The 17,182-nt window shown below is 35.3% G+C and overlaps 1 protein-coding gene across 1 annotated transcript in view; it reads right to left on the bottom strand.

The window, feature by feature from the left end:
- GRIN2D (glutamate ionotropic receptor NMDA type subunit 2D) overlaps positions 1–17,182 on the bottom strand; it is a 666,498-nt gene that overhangs the window by 339,031 nt on the left and 310,285 nt on the right. The window contains 1 exon segment of the mRNA XM_053690671.1: positions 15,689–15,842. Coding sequence (XP_053546646.1) covers positions 15,689–15,842 — 154 coding nt within the window.

Genomic DNA, 17,182 nt, shown 5'->3' with positions numbered 1-17,182 from the left:
ACCCTTATACTGTCTGAAAACTACCAGAGGCCAGCACATAAATGCAGGTCAACAGACTTGTCAACATGAGTAAAAGCCTTGTCATTTTTATTTTGGTCATTCATAACAACCTCTATCTGGCCATTATCATCACGTCCCTCAGCCCCTGATGCAAAACCCAACAATGCAGTATTGTGGGGTTCTGGGCCTTAAGAACTGTTAGAGTCATACTCCAGGATGGATCAACCTTTTACAGCTATCCACCTTGCTCACACCTTGATCCATTGGACATGCTACTCAAATAACCTGTCTCATTTTACTTATCTCAGTATCTTCATCTCAGCCTTTGTAGCTGCAACTGAACAACTATCAACCATTAAAGTTTCTCCTCTCACATTGGCTGTACCCATCTCATGCCACACCAAAGTATTGTACAGTTCATCTTCAGATTGGCTGGTCATTTAATTGATGTTTTTATATATTGATAGCTGTGCACTTAAATTAATAGATACCTACATATTACACTGTTTGTTAAAAACATTTTTTTTAAATAACATGATATATTTTTCGGACTGATCAGTAGTTTAACAAGTTACATTGTCGTTCACCTGTGTTAACAATGTGCAAATTGTGTTTTTAAAGTTTAACTAGGGTTACGTTTACCTTTAAGTACATCTGTACACACATCTATACACACACATGTATGTATATACAATATAGCGTTTTGCGATCAAACACCTTTAAATATCACATATATCTTTTAACCCTTATTTTTTCTTTTAATATTTATATGAATAATGTTTATTAGTTAGTGTTTATATGAGTGTAATTGTAATTTTTAATGTAATTATGTGTAATATTGTGTTTTATGCAAATTTTTTAACGCACTACCCTTTACACAAGGTTTTGAATCACGTTAAAATTTGATAGCACTCTCGAGATTGTGTTTACTTTCAACTTGTAATATGTGTGCTATTTCCATTGGCACAAATACCTGTTAAGGCTTGCACACAACAGTTAGCGCGCCACTTGTAATCTAGCCCTAAAGCAGGTGTTTTAATGTTTATTATTCATAATGTACTATTAAATATACAGCAGTGCCTAAGCTTTTAAAAAAGAAGGCAGATAATTAGGGTTGTCATCACTTCTAGGGCATTTACCTGCTTAATATAACTCTACTATAACTCTCCCACTTGCATTGTTTTATGTGTTGCAAATGTTGCTACCCAGTGCATCCAATAATGATTGAAATCCTCTTTATAAACAAAGAATATGATGCAGACATGTTAAAACATGAAGCAAATAAGAATGAGTCAACTGTGCTTAAAATCACACGCAGACCCCCAGATATACTTATGCATCAGTGTTTCCCAAACCCAGTACTGCCGGGACCCTTAACAGACATCATATCTCAACTAAAGCACAGGTGAAATAATCAGCTCACCAATCAGCTGATTATTTCACCTGTGCTCTTGTTAATATATAATAAATATATCTGACCTGTTCTACACAGTGCAGTGTGTTTTCCTGACTACGTGATACTTAAAACCACATGACATACATATAACATACAGTGTCCTTAAAGGGACATTATAGACTAGATTTTACTTTGCATAAATGTTTTGTAGATGATCCATTTATATAGCCTATACAGGGGTTTGTTTGTTTGTTTTTAAATGTATAGTTTTGCTTATTTTTAAATAACATTGCACTGATGTTCAGACTCCTAACCAAGCCCCAAAGTTTTAAAAGTATACTGATGTATACCTCTTCCAGCTTGTGTAAAGAGTCTTTTCATATGCAGAGGAAGGGGGAGGGGTCTGCTCTTTTTGCTATACAACCACTTTCAGTGGGTGTTCCAACTAACCTATTCAACAGAAGTCAACTGGGAGATTCTAAGTACGTTTTTAAACTGTTTTATGCTGGATTTTTATATCAGTATCTGTGCATATTATTCTTTATAGTAATATCTATTACATGCAGTTATTTGACAATTGGTGTATACTGTCCCTTTAAGCAAATATTTTATATAAATGAAAGGAAGAAACCTCAGCATATTGAAAATAGCCCTAAAGAATTAGAGTTAATACATTCAAACTCCTGTGGGTTAATTCACCTTTAGAAAAAGCTGCTTTATTTTTCTGAAATATATATTGTTTCCATAAACATTGTTACATACAATGCCACTCTCTCTCTCTCTCGCTCTCTCTGGTTCCCCATTTATTTTAAAGTCTTCCTCTCTATGTGTCTCTTAAGGTAAAGGCTTGATCAGACCAGTGTTTTCTCAAATTATCATCAATGTGCTACCTTTCTGTTCTTTTTATCTGACAGCTCTACAGAACCTGCAAATGGAATTCTACAACGCACAATGAAGCATAGACATTTATACAGCTCTGACAAGTACTCAATCTCTACACAGCAGCTTTTGGTTTTGCACAACAAACTACGATACCCAAAAGACCATGCTCTAAAGAACAAAATTTAATAGAACAATCAACACAAACTTTGTGTGACTGTGCTATCACTAGAACTGCCAAGCTTAAAGGTGGTCTTAATTCCCAAAAATGCTGTGTTGGTTCCTGATCCTGTGTACACAATTCTGCCAAAAGTACATTCAAACTCTGTTTTTCTGTGTACACAAGAAACTTTGCTATTATGTATGCTTCCCAGCACTGTGGTTTTCCTTTGGCTGCTACATCTGTTACATAAGGAAATACAATGTGCCCAATTTGTACTCTTTGTTTTGATCTTTTCTGGCAATTATTCCTATTTCACCATATTTGCCTATTGCACCTGCTGTCAGTAGCAAATGTGTATCTTCTGCCTATCTCCTGAATCTATGGATATAGGGTTCTCCAATAAAAAAAATATAAAGCTTCACCTGACCTGTCTTAATTAAAAGTTACTTATCACAGGCCTCCAGCTATTCATTTGTGACATAAAAAAGGTTGCCATTATGGAAGTCACCAGCAGTAATGTTATTCAATGAGTGAGCTTATTTTCTCAATAAACATTACACATGTGCCATTTTGAAGCTATGAAATTGTGTACAGTTTTCACTCTGCTAAAGGGAGAATTCTGCTAAAGGGAGACTTGAGTCCATTAATTCTTGGATAACAGCAAACCTCCTGAGTCTGTGAAAACTCAATTTTAACACTAAAACACTCTGTTAAATAAAACTCTCAAGTACTCTACAGCACAATTTAATTCAAGCAGACTTCCACAGGGAAGACACGTTATAGTGGACTTATTGTGGACTACATTGTGTAACTTTATCAGACCTTACCTGAAAAACAGTTCTCTTAAAAGACACTTTTGAGAGTACACATTAAGAACTTAAAGGTTAAATAAGGGTTTGAATTACAAAAACAACCCAACTATTGAAAGTTAATGTCTGCTCCTGACTTGGTACCTCCTGAATCAATGCAGCTTATAGTAAAATATAAATTTCTGTACTTCCATGAAATTGGTTGAATGGGCAGTTAAAACCTATGGCTGTATTGTTGTGTTGACAATTAGTTTAATTCACTTCAGACCACATAAAGATAAGCAGATTGGTCATTTAAACCTTGGTTTGACATATATAGATTCTAAAAAATCCTACGTGCCACAAAATAATGTGCTTCAAAGAGTCCAAACATTTCCATACACCCACTTCCATCTTCAATGTAGGAGACTCTGTTTGGTTATTCACCAAACCCTTAGAGAAAGTAAGCACCTTGAATTTTTGTTTAGTTATGCATAATGAAACAAATTTGCAATTTATTTCTATTATGTTTTTTGCCTAATTTTCATGTAATTTAGCTCTAAAATATGATCAATTTCTAATTTTCAGAGCTGGAAAGGCTGACTTCTCAAGCATTACTGCTGTATGTCTGTCCCACCCTAATTGATTTTATACCATAACAACAGCAAAACAATGCATTTTATATTAACTATGACAGTGGGTGGCCTTGTTATCTGTGGACTAAAGCTCAGATTGGCGTCTCCATATAAGGAAATTGTGGGTGGAGTTTGACTATTGAAAAAATAATTGCAGAAAAAAGCCTGAGTGTACCAGTGTTGATCCTAGAACTTAATATTTTGGGGGAGCTAATTTGGAGTCTACTAGGGTGTACACATAAGTTACACGTTTAGAAGGGGTTATGTCATTGTGAAATTAAAAGTTGATTTTAAGTATGGACTCAAGAACTGAGTAAGATAAAATACTTTGAAAAGGTTAATACCTGAGTCTGTCTTTAGAACCATTATCTATGTTTAGATATGTCTGGTAAACTTGTACTAAAGACACAGAGACTATAGAAACATTTTAATGAGACATCCCAGACAACCAAAACATTCATCTAGATAATCTTCCTTCTAGTCGTTTCATCTAGTTTGCAATGTGTTTTACATTGGAAGTTTTTTAGCATATAACTCTACCAGATCACATTAAAGTGGCATAAAACAGATTGAGATCCGTGCATATCCTAAAAGGGCTAATTAATTAAAAATAGTTTGCATAAATACATTGTTTAAAATTGCTGGCAAGTATTTTAAAATAATTTTAAAAAATAAGCAAAATGAATTACATAGCTAAGCTGCCTGGGGCAGCCAACTCCACCCCTCTTATCAGTGTTTATACACAGACATTGTATTTCAATGAGTTCACAGCTTCTAGGCATGCTCCAACAGAATTCCTATTCACTTTTGTATTCTACCAAAAGCAATCATATATATATAGATACAGCCATAGAAGGAATTGTGTGGGGGGAGTTAGAGCTTTTCAATTCAGAAACTAAAAATAAAGGGTTAATGGTGAGGCACTGCATTATAAATTTGCAGGTAAAGTACTTCATTTACATATTATTATATTTTGTCTCTATACCAACTTGTTTTATGTCCCTTTAATCAATTAAATAAGTGGGAAGACTCGATTTTGGCAGTGATTCTGGCTATCTCCAATCCTGATTGGTTAAAAAATATAATCTAGCCAGGAATGCTTTATTTCTAGCAACTGAATTCAATGGGGGCGATTTATTACAGTGAGGACGGACATGATACAATGTAGTGTATCATGTCTGCCGCACGTTGATAAATGCTGATAGCATACGCTGTCTGCATTTATCATTGCACAAGCAGTTCTGGTAAACTGCTTGTGCAATGCTGCCCCCCTGCAGATTTGCGGCCAATCGGCCACTAGCAGGGGGTGTCAATCAGCCAGATCGTATAGGGTCGTATAGGATCGGGCGGATTGATGTCTGCGGCCTCAAAACAGGTGGACAAGTTATGGAGCAGCGGTCTTTGGACCGCTGCTTCATAGCTGCTATTTCCGGTGAGCCTGAAGGCTCGCGCTGAAAAAGGGGAATCAAGTATGTTGAAATATGAAGATAATATGGTGGGTTAAAAGGATAATTACAGTGTGGAATCATGTATAGGGGTTACTTTACATTAAAGGGACAGTCAAGTCCCAAAAAAACTTTCATGATTCAAATAGCGCGTGTCATTTTAAACCACTTTCTAATTTACTTTTATCACCAATTTTGCTTTGTTCTCTTGGTATTCTTAGTTGAAAGCTAAACCTAGTAGGTTCATATGCTAATTTCTTAGACCTTGAAGGCCGCCTCTAATCTGAATGGTTTTTCACCACTAGAGGGCATTAGTTCAGGTGTTTCATATCGATAACATTGAGCCCACGCACGTGAATTTACCAAAGAGTGAGCACTGATTGGCTAAAATTCAAGTCTGTCAAAAGAACTGAAATAAGGGGGCAGTCTGCAGAGGCTTAGATACAAGGTAATCAAAGAGGTAAAAAGTATATTAATATAACTGTGTTGGTTATGCAAAACTGGGGAATGGGTAATAAAGGGATTATCTATATTTTTAAACAACAAAAAATCTGGTGTTGATTGTCCCTTTAAATAAGAATAATGGTAGAAGGGAGGCAAGAGTAGGAACTTTTTAAAATATCAGGATCATTTAAAGGGAAACATTTTGTTTTAGGGGGTTATTGTGGTGGGGGAGTCATGAAGAGCATTAAGATAAAAACATTTAGGGATAATTGCACCAGAAAAGTCTACCTTTATTTGTTAAAGGGACACTGAACCCAAATTTTTTCTTTTGGAATTCAGATAGAGCATGACATTTTAAGCAACTTTCTAATTTACCCCTATTATCAAATTGTCTTCATTCTCTTGGTATCTTTATTTGAAATGCAAGAATGTAAGTTTAGATGCCAGCCCATTTTTGGTGAACAACCTGGGTTGTCCTTGCTGATTGGTGGATAAATTCATCCACCAATAAAAAAGTGCTGTCCAGAGTTCTGAATAAAAAAAAAATTAGATGCCTTCTTTTACAAATAAAAATAGCAAGAGAACAAAGAAAAATTGATAATAGGAGTAAATTAGAAAATTGCATGTTATATATGAATCACAAAAGAAAAACATTTGGGTTCAGTTTCCCTTTAAGCACACAGTACAACATTATCCATATGCTTAGCAATTTATTACAGTGTGATAAAAACTGTGCCTAAGATCATTGTAAAATCATGTTCATGACCATTTACTTGTGATGTCATGATGCGGAGCATATTTCCTTTCATAAATGTCAAAAATGGAGAAAACGTAATTTCAAGAAGCATTATATTCACAATTATTAGGTTACAGTATTAGATATTAAGCAGAAAAGATGTTAGAAAATATACAATATATATTTATAAAAATAAAAAATGACTTTGTATTAATTTTAATCAGATTATTAGTGATGTCGCGAATAGTTCGCCGGCGAATAGTTCCCGGCGAACATAGCATGTTCGCGTTTACCGCGGACGGCGAACATATGCGATGTCCGATCCGCCCCCTGTTCTTTATCATTGAGTAAACTTTGACCCTGTACCTCACAGTCAGAAGACACATTACAGCCAATCAGCAGCAGACCCTCCCTCCCAGACCCTCCCACCTCCTGGACAGCATCCATTTTAGATTCATTCGGCAGCTACATTCTTAGTGAGAGGAGGGACAGTGTAGCTGCTGCTGATTTAATAGGGAAATCGATAGCTAGGCTAGTGTATTCAGTGTCCACTACAGTCCTGAAGGACTCATCTGATCTCTGCTGTAAGGACAGCACCCCAAAAAGCCCTTTTTAGGGCTAGAACATGTCTGCTTTTTTTTTTCCCCTGTGTAATCTAATTGCAGTTGCCTGCCTGCCAGCGTGTGTGTCAGGCTCACAGCGTATACTGTGCCCACTTGCCCAGTGCCACCACTCATATCTGGTGTACCAGTAGTGTACATTTAAAAAAACAACACTTTTTTGACTGTGAAATAATAGCAGACAGCTGCCAGTACCCAAGATGGCAGCCAATAAGGCAGATGGGGAGGGTTAGAGAGCTGTTTAGGGGGGGATCAGGGGGCTAAGGGGGGATGTTACACCACAGCATATGAAAATATGCTAAAAAAAAATTATTTTAGTACTGGCAGACTTTCTGCCAATACTTAAGATGGCGGGGACAATTGTGGGGTGGGGGAGGGAAGCGAGCTGTTTGGGAGGGATCAGGGGGTCTGATGTGTCAGGTGGGAAGCTGATCTCTACACTAAAGCTAAAATTAACCCTGCAAGCTCCCTACAAACTACCTAATTAACCCCTTCACTGCTAGCCATAATGCACGTGTGATGCGCAGCAGTATTTAGCGGCCTTCTAATTACCAGAAAGCAACGCCAAAGTCATATATGTCTGCTATTTCTGAACAAAGGGGATCCCAGAGAAGCATTTACAACCATTTGTGCCATAATTGCACGAGCTGTTTGTAAATAATGTCAGTGAGAAACCTAAAATTGAGAAAAAATTTAAGTTTTTTTTAAATTTGATCGCATTTGGCGGTGAAATGGTGGCATGAAATATACCAAAATGGGCCTAGATCAATACTTTGGGTTGTCTACTACACTACACGTAAGCTAAAATTAACTTTACAAGCTCCCTACATGCTCCCTAATTAACCCCTTCACTGCTGGGCATAAAACACGTGTGGTGCACAGTGGCATTTAGCAGCCTTCTAATTACCAAAAAGCAACGCCAAAGCCATATAAGTCTGCTATTTCTGAACAAAGGGGAAGGGGATCCCAGATAAGCATTTACAACCATTTATGCCATAATTGCATAAGTTGTTTGTAAATAATTTCTGTGAGAAACCTAAAGTTTGTGAAAAAGTGAACAATTTTTTTTTATTTGATCGCATTTGGCGGTGAAATGGTGGCATGAAATATACCAAAATGGGCCTAGATCAATACTTTTGGTTGTCTACTACACTACACTTAAGCTAAAATTAACTCTAGAAGCTGCCTACATGCTCCCTAATTAACCCCTTCACTGCTGGGCATAAAACACGTGTGGTGCGCAGTGGCATTTAGCAGCCTTCTAATTACCAAAAAGCAACGCCAAAGCCATATAAGTCTGCTATAATGGCATGTCTGGTACACAGTGTTGGGGCAAGGGTCCATCTGACCACTGATACCTGGTCTGCAAAGCATGATCAGGGCAGGTATATCACCTACACTGCGCACTGTGAAGCGGGCGTAACCCTTACACTACCTGATCGATACAACATCATACCTGATGTTTTAAAGCACGTTATTCCAAACAATTTAGGAATGTTAGGTGATTTATGCCCTTTATGGATTAAAACCAGACTCTGCATCAACTATGTAATTTTCCATGGGAGTTTTGCCATGGATCCCCCTCCGGCATGCCACAGTCCAGGTGTTAGTCCCCTTGAAACAACTTTTCCATCACTATTGTGGCCAGAAAGAGTCCCTGTGGGTTTTAAAATTCGCCTGCCTATTGAAGTCTTTGGCGGTTCGCCCGGTTCGCCAGTTCGCAAACTTTTGCGGAATTTTTATGTTCGTGACATCACTACAGATTATTCATCTACAAAATGTAATCCCATTCAAAGCCAGGACTGTAATAGTGTCAACATAAGGACATGGGAGTAGAATATATTGGGTTACATTACCAACGCTATATGAGGTTACAATTAAAGATGGACCTTTTTATTCTTGCTTTAAAGAAAATTATTTTGTTATTGAAGATGACAGTTTTAGACTAATAGCCTACACAAGTACACCGCCCACCAGGTACAGTATTAGAGAAGGGCAGGCTCAAGGAGGAAGTTATGAATGGGATGAGCGTTGGGCTTGTTTCCATGAAAAAAATATTATATTCTCTTAACCTTTTTACAATTGTTAGTAAGGTATCACAATAATTTGAGTTCTAATGAGGATAAATGTATCTTAAGATACAATGCATTAAAGGGACAGTTTCCTCAAAAATGTTTTCCCCTTTAATGTGTTGTCAATGATCCACTTTACCTGCTGGAGTGTACTAAATTGTTTACAAGTATTTCCTTTGCCCTTATATTGGCATTTGAAATAGTTGATTTAGCCTGTAGTATCTCCACCTATTCTGAAGTTTCTGACCTTAGGTCCAAGCTATAGATAAAATATAGAAGAAATTACACTCCCAGGGGATTATAGAAGAGATAACTAATAAAATGTTAATTTTCCATTGTTCTCTCCAAGTATTGGTCTTTGGTTTACAGACAGATATAAAATAAAGAGGCAGGTATATGTACACAATATGATAAAGTAAGGAGATATGATTATACCTACAAGCTTACCCATTTTATTAGGTTGTGGCTTCAAAACACAAAACCAGCCAGTTCATATAAATACATAAACCTTAAAAAGCAAATACTCAATGTATCCTTTGCAGTTGGGAGAAAAAAAAGTAATTGGAAACACATTAAGGGAAAAACTATTTTAAAGTATACTGTCCCTTTAAATGCATTTTAGTCATCTAAAGCCAGTTCTTGCTTTTACTAGACTAAAAAAACCCATTTCTTTCTTGTGTATTGCACTCACTCCAATGAGTAACTAGGTACTAGGAACATGCTACAAGCCCCTCAACATTAGTGACCTGGATGAAACTCAACTACTAATACAAATAGGTAAGGCTGCTAATAACAGTGCTGTAATTATTGGATATTTTAACTACCCTGATATAAACTGGGCCAATGAAACTAGTAATTCAGCTAAGGGGGATAGATTTATAAATGTTCTCAGGGATAACTTCTTGTCTCAATTAAAGGAACACTGAACCCAAATTTTTTTCTTTTGTAATTCAGAAAGAGCATGCAATTTTACGCAACTTTCTAATTTACTCCTATTATCATTTTTTCTTCGTTCTCTTGCTATCATTATTTGAAAAAGAAGGCATCTAGGCTTTTTTTTGGTTTTAGTACTCGGGACAGCACTTTTTTATTGGTGGATGAATTTATCCACCAATCAGCAAGGACAACCCAGGTTGTTCACCAAAAATTGGCCAGCATCTAAACTTACATTTTTGCATTTCAAATAAAGATACCAAAAGAATGAAGACAATTTGATAATAGGAGTAAATTAGAAAGTTGCTTAAAATTTCATGCTCAATCTGAATCACGAAAGAAAATTTTTGGGTACAGTGTCCCTTTAATAGAGGAGCCAACTAGGAGTAACGCTATATTGGATTTAGTGCTATCAAATAATACAGATATAATATCAAACATAGAAGTCAAAGAACATTTGGGTAACAGTGATCATAACATGGTCACATTTGAAATTTCTTTTCATAAACAGTGTCTTAAAGGTTTAACCAAGACTTTTAATTTTAAGAAAGCAAAATTCAATGATTTAAGGAACTCATTAAATAACATAAATTGGGACAAAGTATTCTCTAATAAAAATACAGATGATAAATGGATAACATTTAAAACTTTGTTAAATAAATATACATATCAGATATCAACAAATACCATATGGTTATAAAAATAAAAAATCCAAGCCAATGTGGCTGAATATAAATGTGTTAAGAGAACTTAGGAAAAAATGTAGGCCATTTAAATTATTCAAAGAAAATAGTACAGACTCAAAATTCCATATTTATAAGGAATGTAACAAAGCATGCAAAAAAGCAATCAAATTAGCCAAAATTGAAAATGAAAAATTAATTGCAAAGGATTCTAAATCTAACCCTAAAAGATTATTTAAGTACATAGATAGCAAACAATCTAAGAAAGACAATATAGGTACATTAAAATGCGGGGAGGGTAGCATGATTAACAGTGACAGGGAGAAGGCTGAGATACTAAACCAGATTTTTTCTTCAGTATACACAAGAGAGGAACCATTGGATGATACTTTGGAACAAAATAGAACATGCCAGTCCATACCATTAATTGGGTTATATATAGAGGATATCAGAAACAAATTGGATAATATTAAGGTAAATAAAACTCCAGGCCCAGATGGAATACACCCAAGGGTGTTGAGGGAATTTAGCACTGTTACAGACAAACCTCTACTCTTAATTTTTCAAGACTCATTATCCTCAGGCATGGTACCCAAGGATTGGTGTAAAGCTGATGTGGTGCCACTCTTCAAAAAGTGAAGTAGGGATGATCCAGGAAGCTATAGACCAATTAGTCTGACATCAATAGTGGGGAAGATATTTGAAGGGATTATAAGGGATTATATTGATAAGCATATTCGTGTAAACAAGATTATGAGTTCTAATCAGCATGGTTTTATGAGAAATAGATCATGTCAAACTAATCTAATTAGATTCTACAAGGAAGTAAGTAAAAATATAGATAAAGGGGAATCAGTTGATGTGATATACTTAGATTTTGCAAAGGAAATCAGTTGATGTGCTATACTTAGATTTTGCAAAGGCGTTTGATACAGTGCCACGTGAGAGATTAATGCACAAAATTAAGGGACTGGGAATAGCTGAAAATTTTAGTTTGTGGATAAATAACTGGATTAAAGATAGGGAGCAATGAGTAGTAGTAAATGGATCATACTCAGATTGGACAAAGGTAATCAGTGGAGTACCCCAGGGATCAGTGCTGGGCCCTATTCTTTTTAATATTTCTATAAATGACTTGTAGCTAGGATTAAATAGCGACATCTCTATTTTTGCAGATGATACTAAGTTAAGTAAGGTTATTAGGTCAGAGCAGAATGAACTTTCGTTACAAAGGGACCTGAAAAAATTAGAAGTATGGGCAGGTAAATGGAAAATGAGATTTAATACGGGAAAATGCAAGGTTCTACATTTTGGAAGTAAAAATAAGCAGGCAACGTATTATTTAAATGGGACAAGACTGAGCCAAACACAGGAGGAAAGGGATTTGGGAGTAGTAATAGATAACAAGCTAAAGATGGTGCACAATGCAGGGCAGCAGCTTCAAAGGCTAATAAGATACTAGCATGTATTAAAAGAGGCATTGACTCAAGGGAGGAAAGCATTATTCTGTCACTATATAAAGCCCTGGTAAGACCTCACCTTGAGTATGGAGTGCAGTTCTGGGGACCGATCGCAAAAAAAGATATTGCAGAACTAGAAAAAGTTCAGAGAAGGGCCACAAAGCTAATAAGGGGATTGGAGAATTTAACCTATGAGGAGAGGCTAGCCAAACTGGGTCTGTTTTCTTTAGAAAAAAGGCGCTTAAGAGGTGACATGATTACTTTATATAAATATATTCAAGGCCCATATACAGAGCTGGCAGAAGCACTGTTTATTCCAAGAAAATTGTTTGTGACTAGAGGTCACAATTTAAGGTTGGAGGAAAGGAGATTTAATGTCTTGAGTCTTGAGAATGGCCTTACAAGGGCCGAAACGTGTCGACAGTGGGTAAGCAGATTTCCAATTATTGCATTTCTATTTATATGGTCTATACTATGTTATTTTATTTTTTTATAGGGCATTTCAACACTAAAACTCAAAGACACGACCACCACTAGGATCACACTTGGAGGATTGTTTGTTTTAATTTTTACTACTGACTTTTTCATTGATTTTTTGATTATTTGATGATTTTTTGAGTTTTACACATTATATATATATATATATATATATATATATATATATATATATATATATATATATATATATATATTTTTTTTTTTTTTTTCATCACTATATTTTTCATCACATTTTTTACCATTTTTTACTTCACCACATCAGCTTTGTCATCACTACCATTTTAGACTTTATACATTTTTGTGACTCTTTTGATTACGAATTGGACACTTATTTTTGGACACCACTATTTTGTTGGACATTATTTGGATACCTATTGGATCTGGATTTTATGTATTTTTGGCCTGGGATATCCCTTCTACATTGTACCACTGTTTACATTTATTGTTTTTATGTTATTGTTTTTATGCTGTTGTTACTTGTTGTATTAAATTAATATTTTAACAATTTAATTTAATTTTAATTATCATTACTATTTTTATCATGGAAATCTAATTTTTATCATGAAAATCTAAATATTTGGTCAGAACAGTGATTTATACATTACCCAGCCTATCAGGCACTTTATACAATTTCCAATAGGAAAGGAGATTTAATCTCCTGCAACGGAAACGTTTTTTCACTGTAAGAGCAATAATATTGTGGAACTCATTACCAAAGGAGGTAGTGAATGCCAATACCCTAGATACATTTAAAAATTATTTGGATATATTTCTGTCTATAAACAAAATTTATGGATATGATTGCTAGTATTAAATGGGTCACCTTTTAGTGGTATTATTTAAGTTTAACTGGAGCTTTTTGTATATATTTTAGATTTGTATAGGTTGAACTCGATGGACTTCGGTCTTTTTTCAACCTCATATACTATGTTACTATGTTACTATGTTACTTGTAATTTGATGCATGACTACAAACTTGCAAGAAACTATGGGTAATTGTACGGTTTAATGAAATATTTAAATGCTCATAAAATATGTTTTGTTATTTTTTTGTAGGAAAATAATAATATTAATATTATATAGTAATAGTATTAACACTAATATTAACAACAATATAAGCAATAATTACCAATATAAATATATTACAAGAAGAATACTTTAAGTATAATTAAGCATTCAAAATATACAATTGTTTTTTATTATTGCAAGAACAACAAACAAGCTTTAAAAGTGGGGAGGGGTTTAAAAATAATTGAAAAAATATGAGGGATGAAACAAGAGTCATGAGCATGTATGGAAGCAGTGCTGCACTATTAACTACAAGGACAAATAGTGTTAAATAAACAGTAAAGTCAAATTTAAACTTTCATGTTTTAAACAGAGCATACAATTGTAAACAACTTTCCAATTTACTCCAATTGTGTAATTTGTTTGTTGCCTTGGTATCTTTCTCTGTTGAAAAGCTAGGTAGGCTCAGGAGCAGCAAAGCATTACTCAGAACTAGCTGCTGACTGGTGGCAACTAAGGTACGACTCTTGTAATTTGCTCACCAGATGTGTTAAAAGGACAGTCTTAGATACAAGGTAATCACAGTGCCTCTGTGATTACCTTGTATCTAAGCCTGTGCAGACTGTCACTTATCTCAGTTCTTTTTGACAGACATGCATTTTTGCCAGTCATTGCTGACTCATAAAAAACTCCAGAGGAGTGAGCACAATGTTATCTATATAACACAAATGAACTAGAGCTGTCTAGCTGTTAAAAACTGTCTAAATCCACTGAGATAAAAGGTGGCCTTAAAGGGTTTAGACATTTACATAAGAGCCTACCTAAATTTAGCTTTCAGCAAAGAATACCAAGAGAACAAAGCAAATTTGGAAACTTGTTTTAAATTACATGACCTATATATATATATATATATCATGATGAAAGTTAAATTCTGACTAGACTGTCCCTTTAAGCTAGCTCTCAGTAGTGCATTGATGCTCCTCAAACAAAGGATACCAAGAGAATGAAGCACATTAGACAATATAAATACATTGGAAAGTTGTTTAAATTATATGCTCTATCTGAATTATAAAGAAAACAGATTTTCATGTCCCTTTAAGTGAAAAAAAAAGCGCATTTCTCATGAGAAACTCCACCTGTGTGATGTAAAATCTTTTGCATATCATACAGTATTACAAGCAGACTGGGAGGTGCATATAGATACAGAACACCAACAACTCCAGATACTTATAACCCAGACCACAAAAAGACCATCTGAGATAGTAAAAAGAATCCAAAGAACTTAAAAGGGAAAGTCAAACTAAAATTAAACTTTCATTAATCAGCACTGATTGGCTACAATTTAAGTCTGTCAAAAGAAGTGAGCTAAGAGGATAATCTGCCGATGCTTAGATACAAGGTAATCACAGAGGTAAAGAGTATATTAATATAATTGTGTTGTTTATTCAAAACTGGGGAATGGGTAAAAAGAATTAACTATCTTTTATACAATAACAATTTTCAAGTAGATTGTCCCTTTAAAGTCAGTAAGTTATTTCAATAACTTGGAACAAATCCATTTTACAACTCTAACCCATAGACAGCACACGACTATGGCTTGTTTGTGATTGGTAGAGAACATAAACATTGCATTTAAAAAAAAATCCATTAAATTTGTCTGAATTTGTCTAATTAATAATAAAGTCTCTCAGATACTTACATTTTCCAGCTTATTATAAATGCAGCTTATGTTTTAATTTGTATGTATAGTCACAAAAGCATCAATTATAGAAGCATCAGGTGATATTTCTGGAATAGCAGTGAAGTGTGATATATACAGAGTATGACAGCAGTAGATTTAGTAATATTGATTTATAATTATAAAGATAATGTTACATCATTTTTGTCTCCTTAAGAAACTTGTCAGAATAATAATATTTTAGAATTACCTAGAAATGCTGATGGAGACACCGTGCCATTGCTTCTTGACACCATTACGCTTATTCCTGTCTCCACAAACGGAACCGAAAAGTCAATGATCTCAGAACGCTCCTCATTGATTGTCAGGGAGCCGATGGCCATATCTGCCCGTTCATAAAACACCTACAAAGATAGAGCAATGAAAATAAAGACTTATAAAACCATAAATAGTAAACCTGTGAGAATAAAAATTCCCATGATCGTTTTACTTCATAAAATTCATTTTACTATGAGGAATAACTTTATAGCCTCTATTGTATTTTTGTGAAGACACCTAAAGCAGAATAAAAAAGGTTCTGTAAATCAGTTTTATGTTGCTTCTACAATTTGTTTTAACTTTCTAACAGTATAGCTGCCATTTATGTAATCATATTTGAAATAAATGCAGACAGATTCACTAGGCCTCACATCTGGTACTAATTGTGACACTAGGATGAAATCAAATGTTTATTCTTTTCATTTTCTTATTTGTTGACATGTATGTGGCTGTAGAAAAATAAATTAAAATACAGGATAAGTAACAATAAAAATCATCACTGTATTTTATTTTGACTAATTTATTATGCGTTATTTTTCTAATAAAATTTTACAACTTTTAGTGGAAGGCCTCAGACTTCAATATGACCAGAGGTAAAGTGTATGCAACAGCTTAACCAGCCTGAAAACATAATACCTACGCCAGACTTGTAAGTGGTTAAAGGGACAAGAAACACATATAATTTAATTAATAGTAACATGCTTAAAGAGACATTAAAGATGAACTTAAAGGAACAGTCTACACAAAAATTGTTATTGTTTAAAAAGATAGACAATGGCCTCTAGTTATGAAGGTCTGTAGGACCTGATCCGACAGTGTGGATCAGGTCCGACAGACCTCGCTGAATACGGCGAGCAATACGCTTGCCGTATTCAGCATTGCACCAGCAGCTCACAAGAGCTGCTGGTGCAACGCCGCCCCCTGCAGACTCGCGGGCAATAGGCCGCCAGCAGGGGGTGTCAATCAACTCGATCGTACTCGATCGGGTTGATTTCCGGCGATGTGTGTCCGCCTGCTCAGAGCAGGCGGACAGGTTATGGAGCAGCGGTCTTTGTGACCGCTGCTTCATAACTGCTGTTTCTGGCGAGCCTGCAGGCTCGCCAGAAACACGGGGCATCAAGCTCCATTCGGAGCTTGATACATATGCCCCAATGCCTTTACTACCCATTCCCCAGCTTTGCACAACCAACATTGTTATATTAATATACTTTATAACATTTAAACCTCTAAATTTCTGCCTGTTTCAAAGGCTCTATTGACAGCCTCTTATCACATGCTGTTGTATTTGCTTTTCACAACAGGAGACGGCTAGTTCATGTGGGCCATATAGATAACATTGTGTTCACGACCGGGGAATTATTTAAGAGTTAGCACAACACAGTATTAAATGCAAGTCAATAGATAATAAATAAAATGCCATGTGATC

The sequence above is a fragment of the Bombina bombina genome, chromosome 8 (genome assembly GCF_027579735.1).
Source record: "Bombina bombina isolate aBomBom1 chromosome 8, aBomBom1.pri, whole genome shotgun sequence".
Lineage (NCBI taxonomy): Eukaryota > Metazoa > Chordata > Amphibia > Anura > Bombinatoridae > Bombina > Bombina bombina.
The sequence above is the reverse complement of the archived record's forward strand: the minus strand, read 5'-3'. Positions and strand labels throughout refer to the sequence as shown.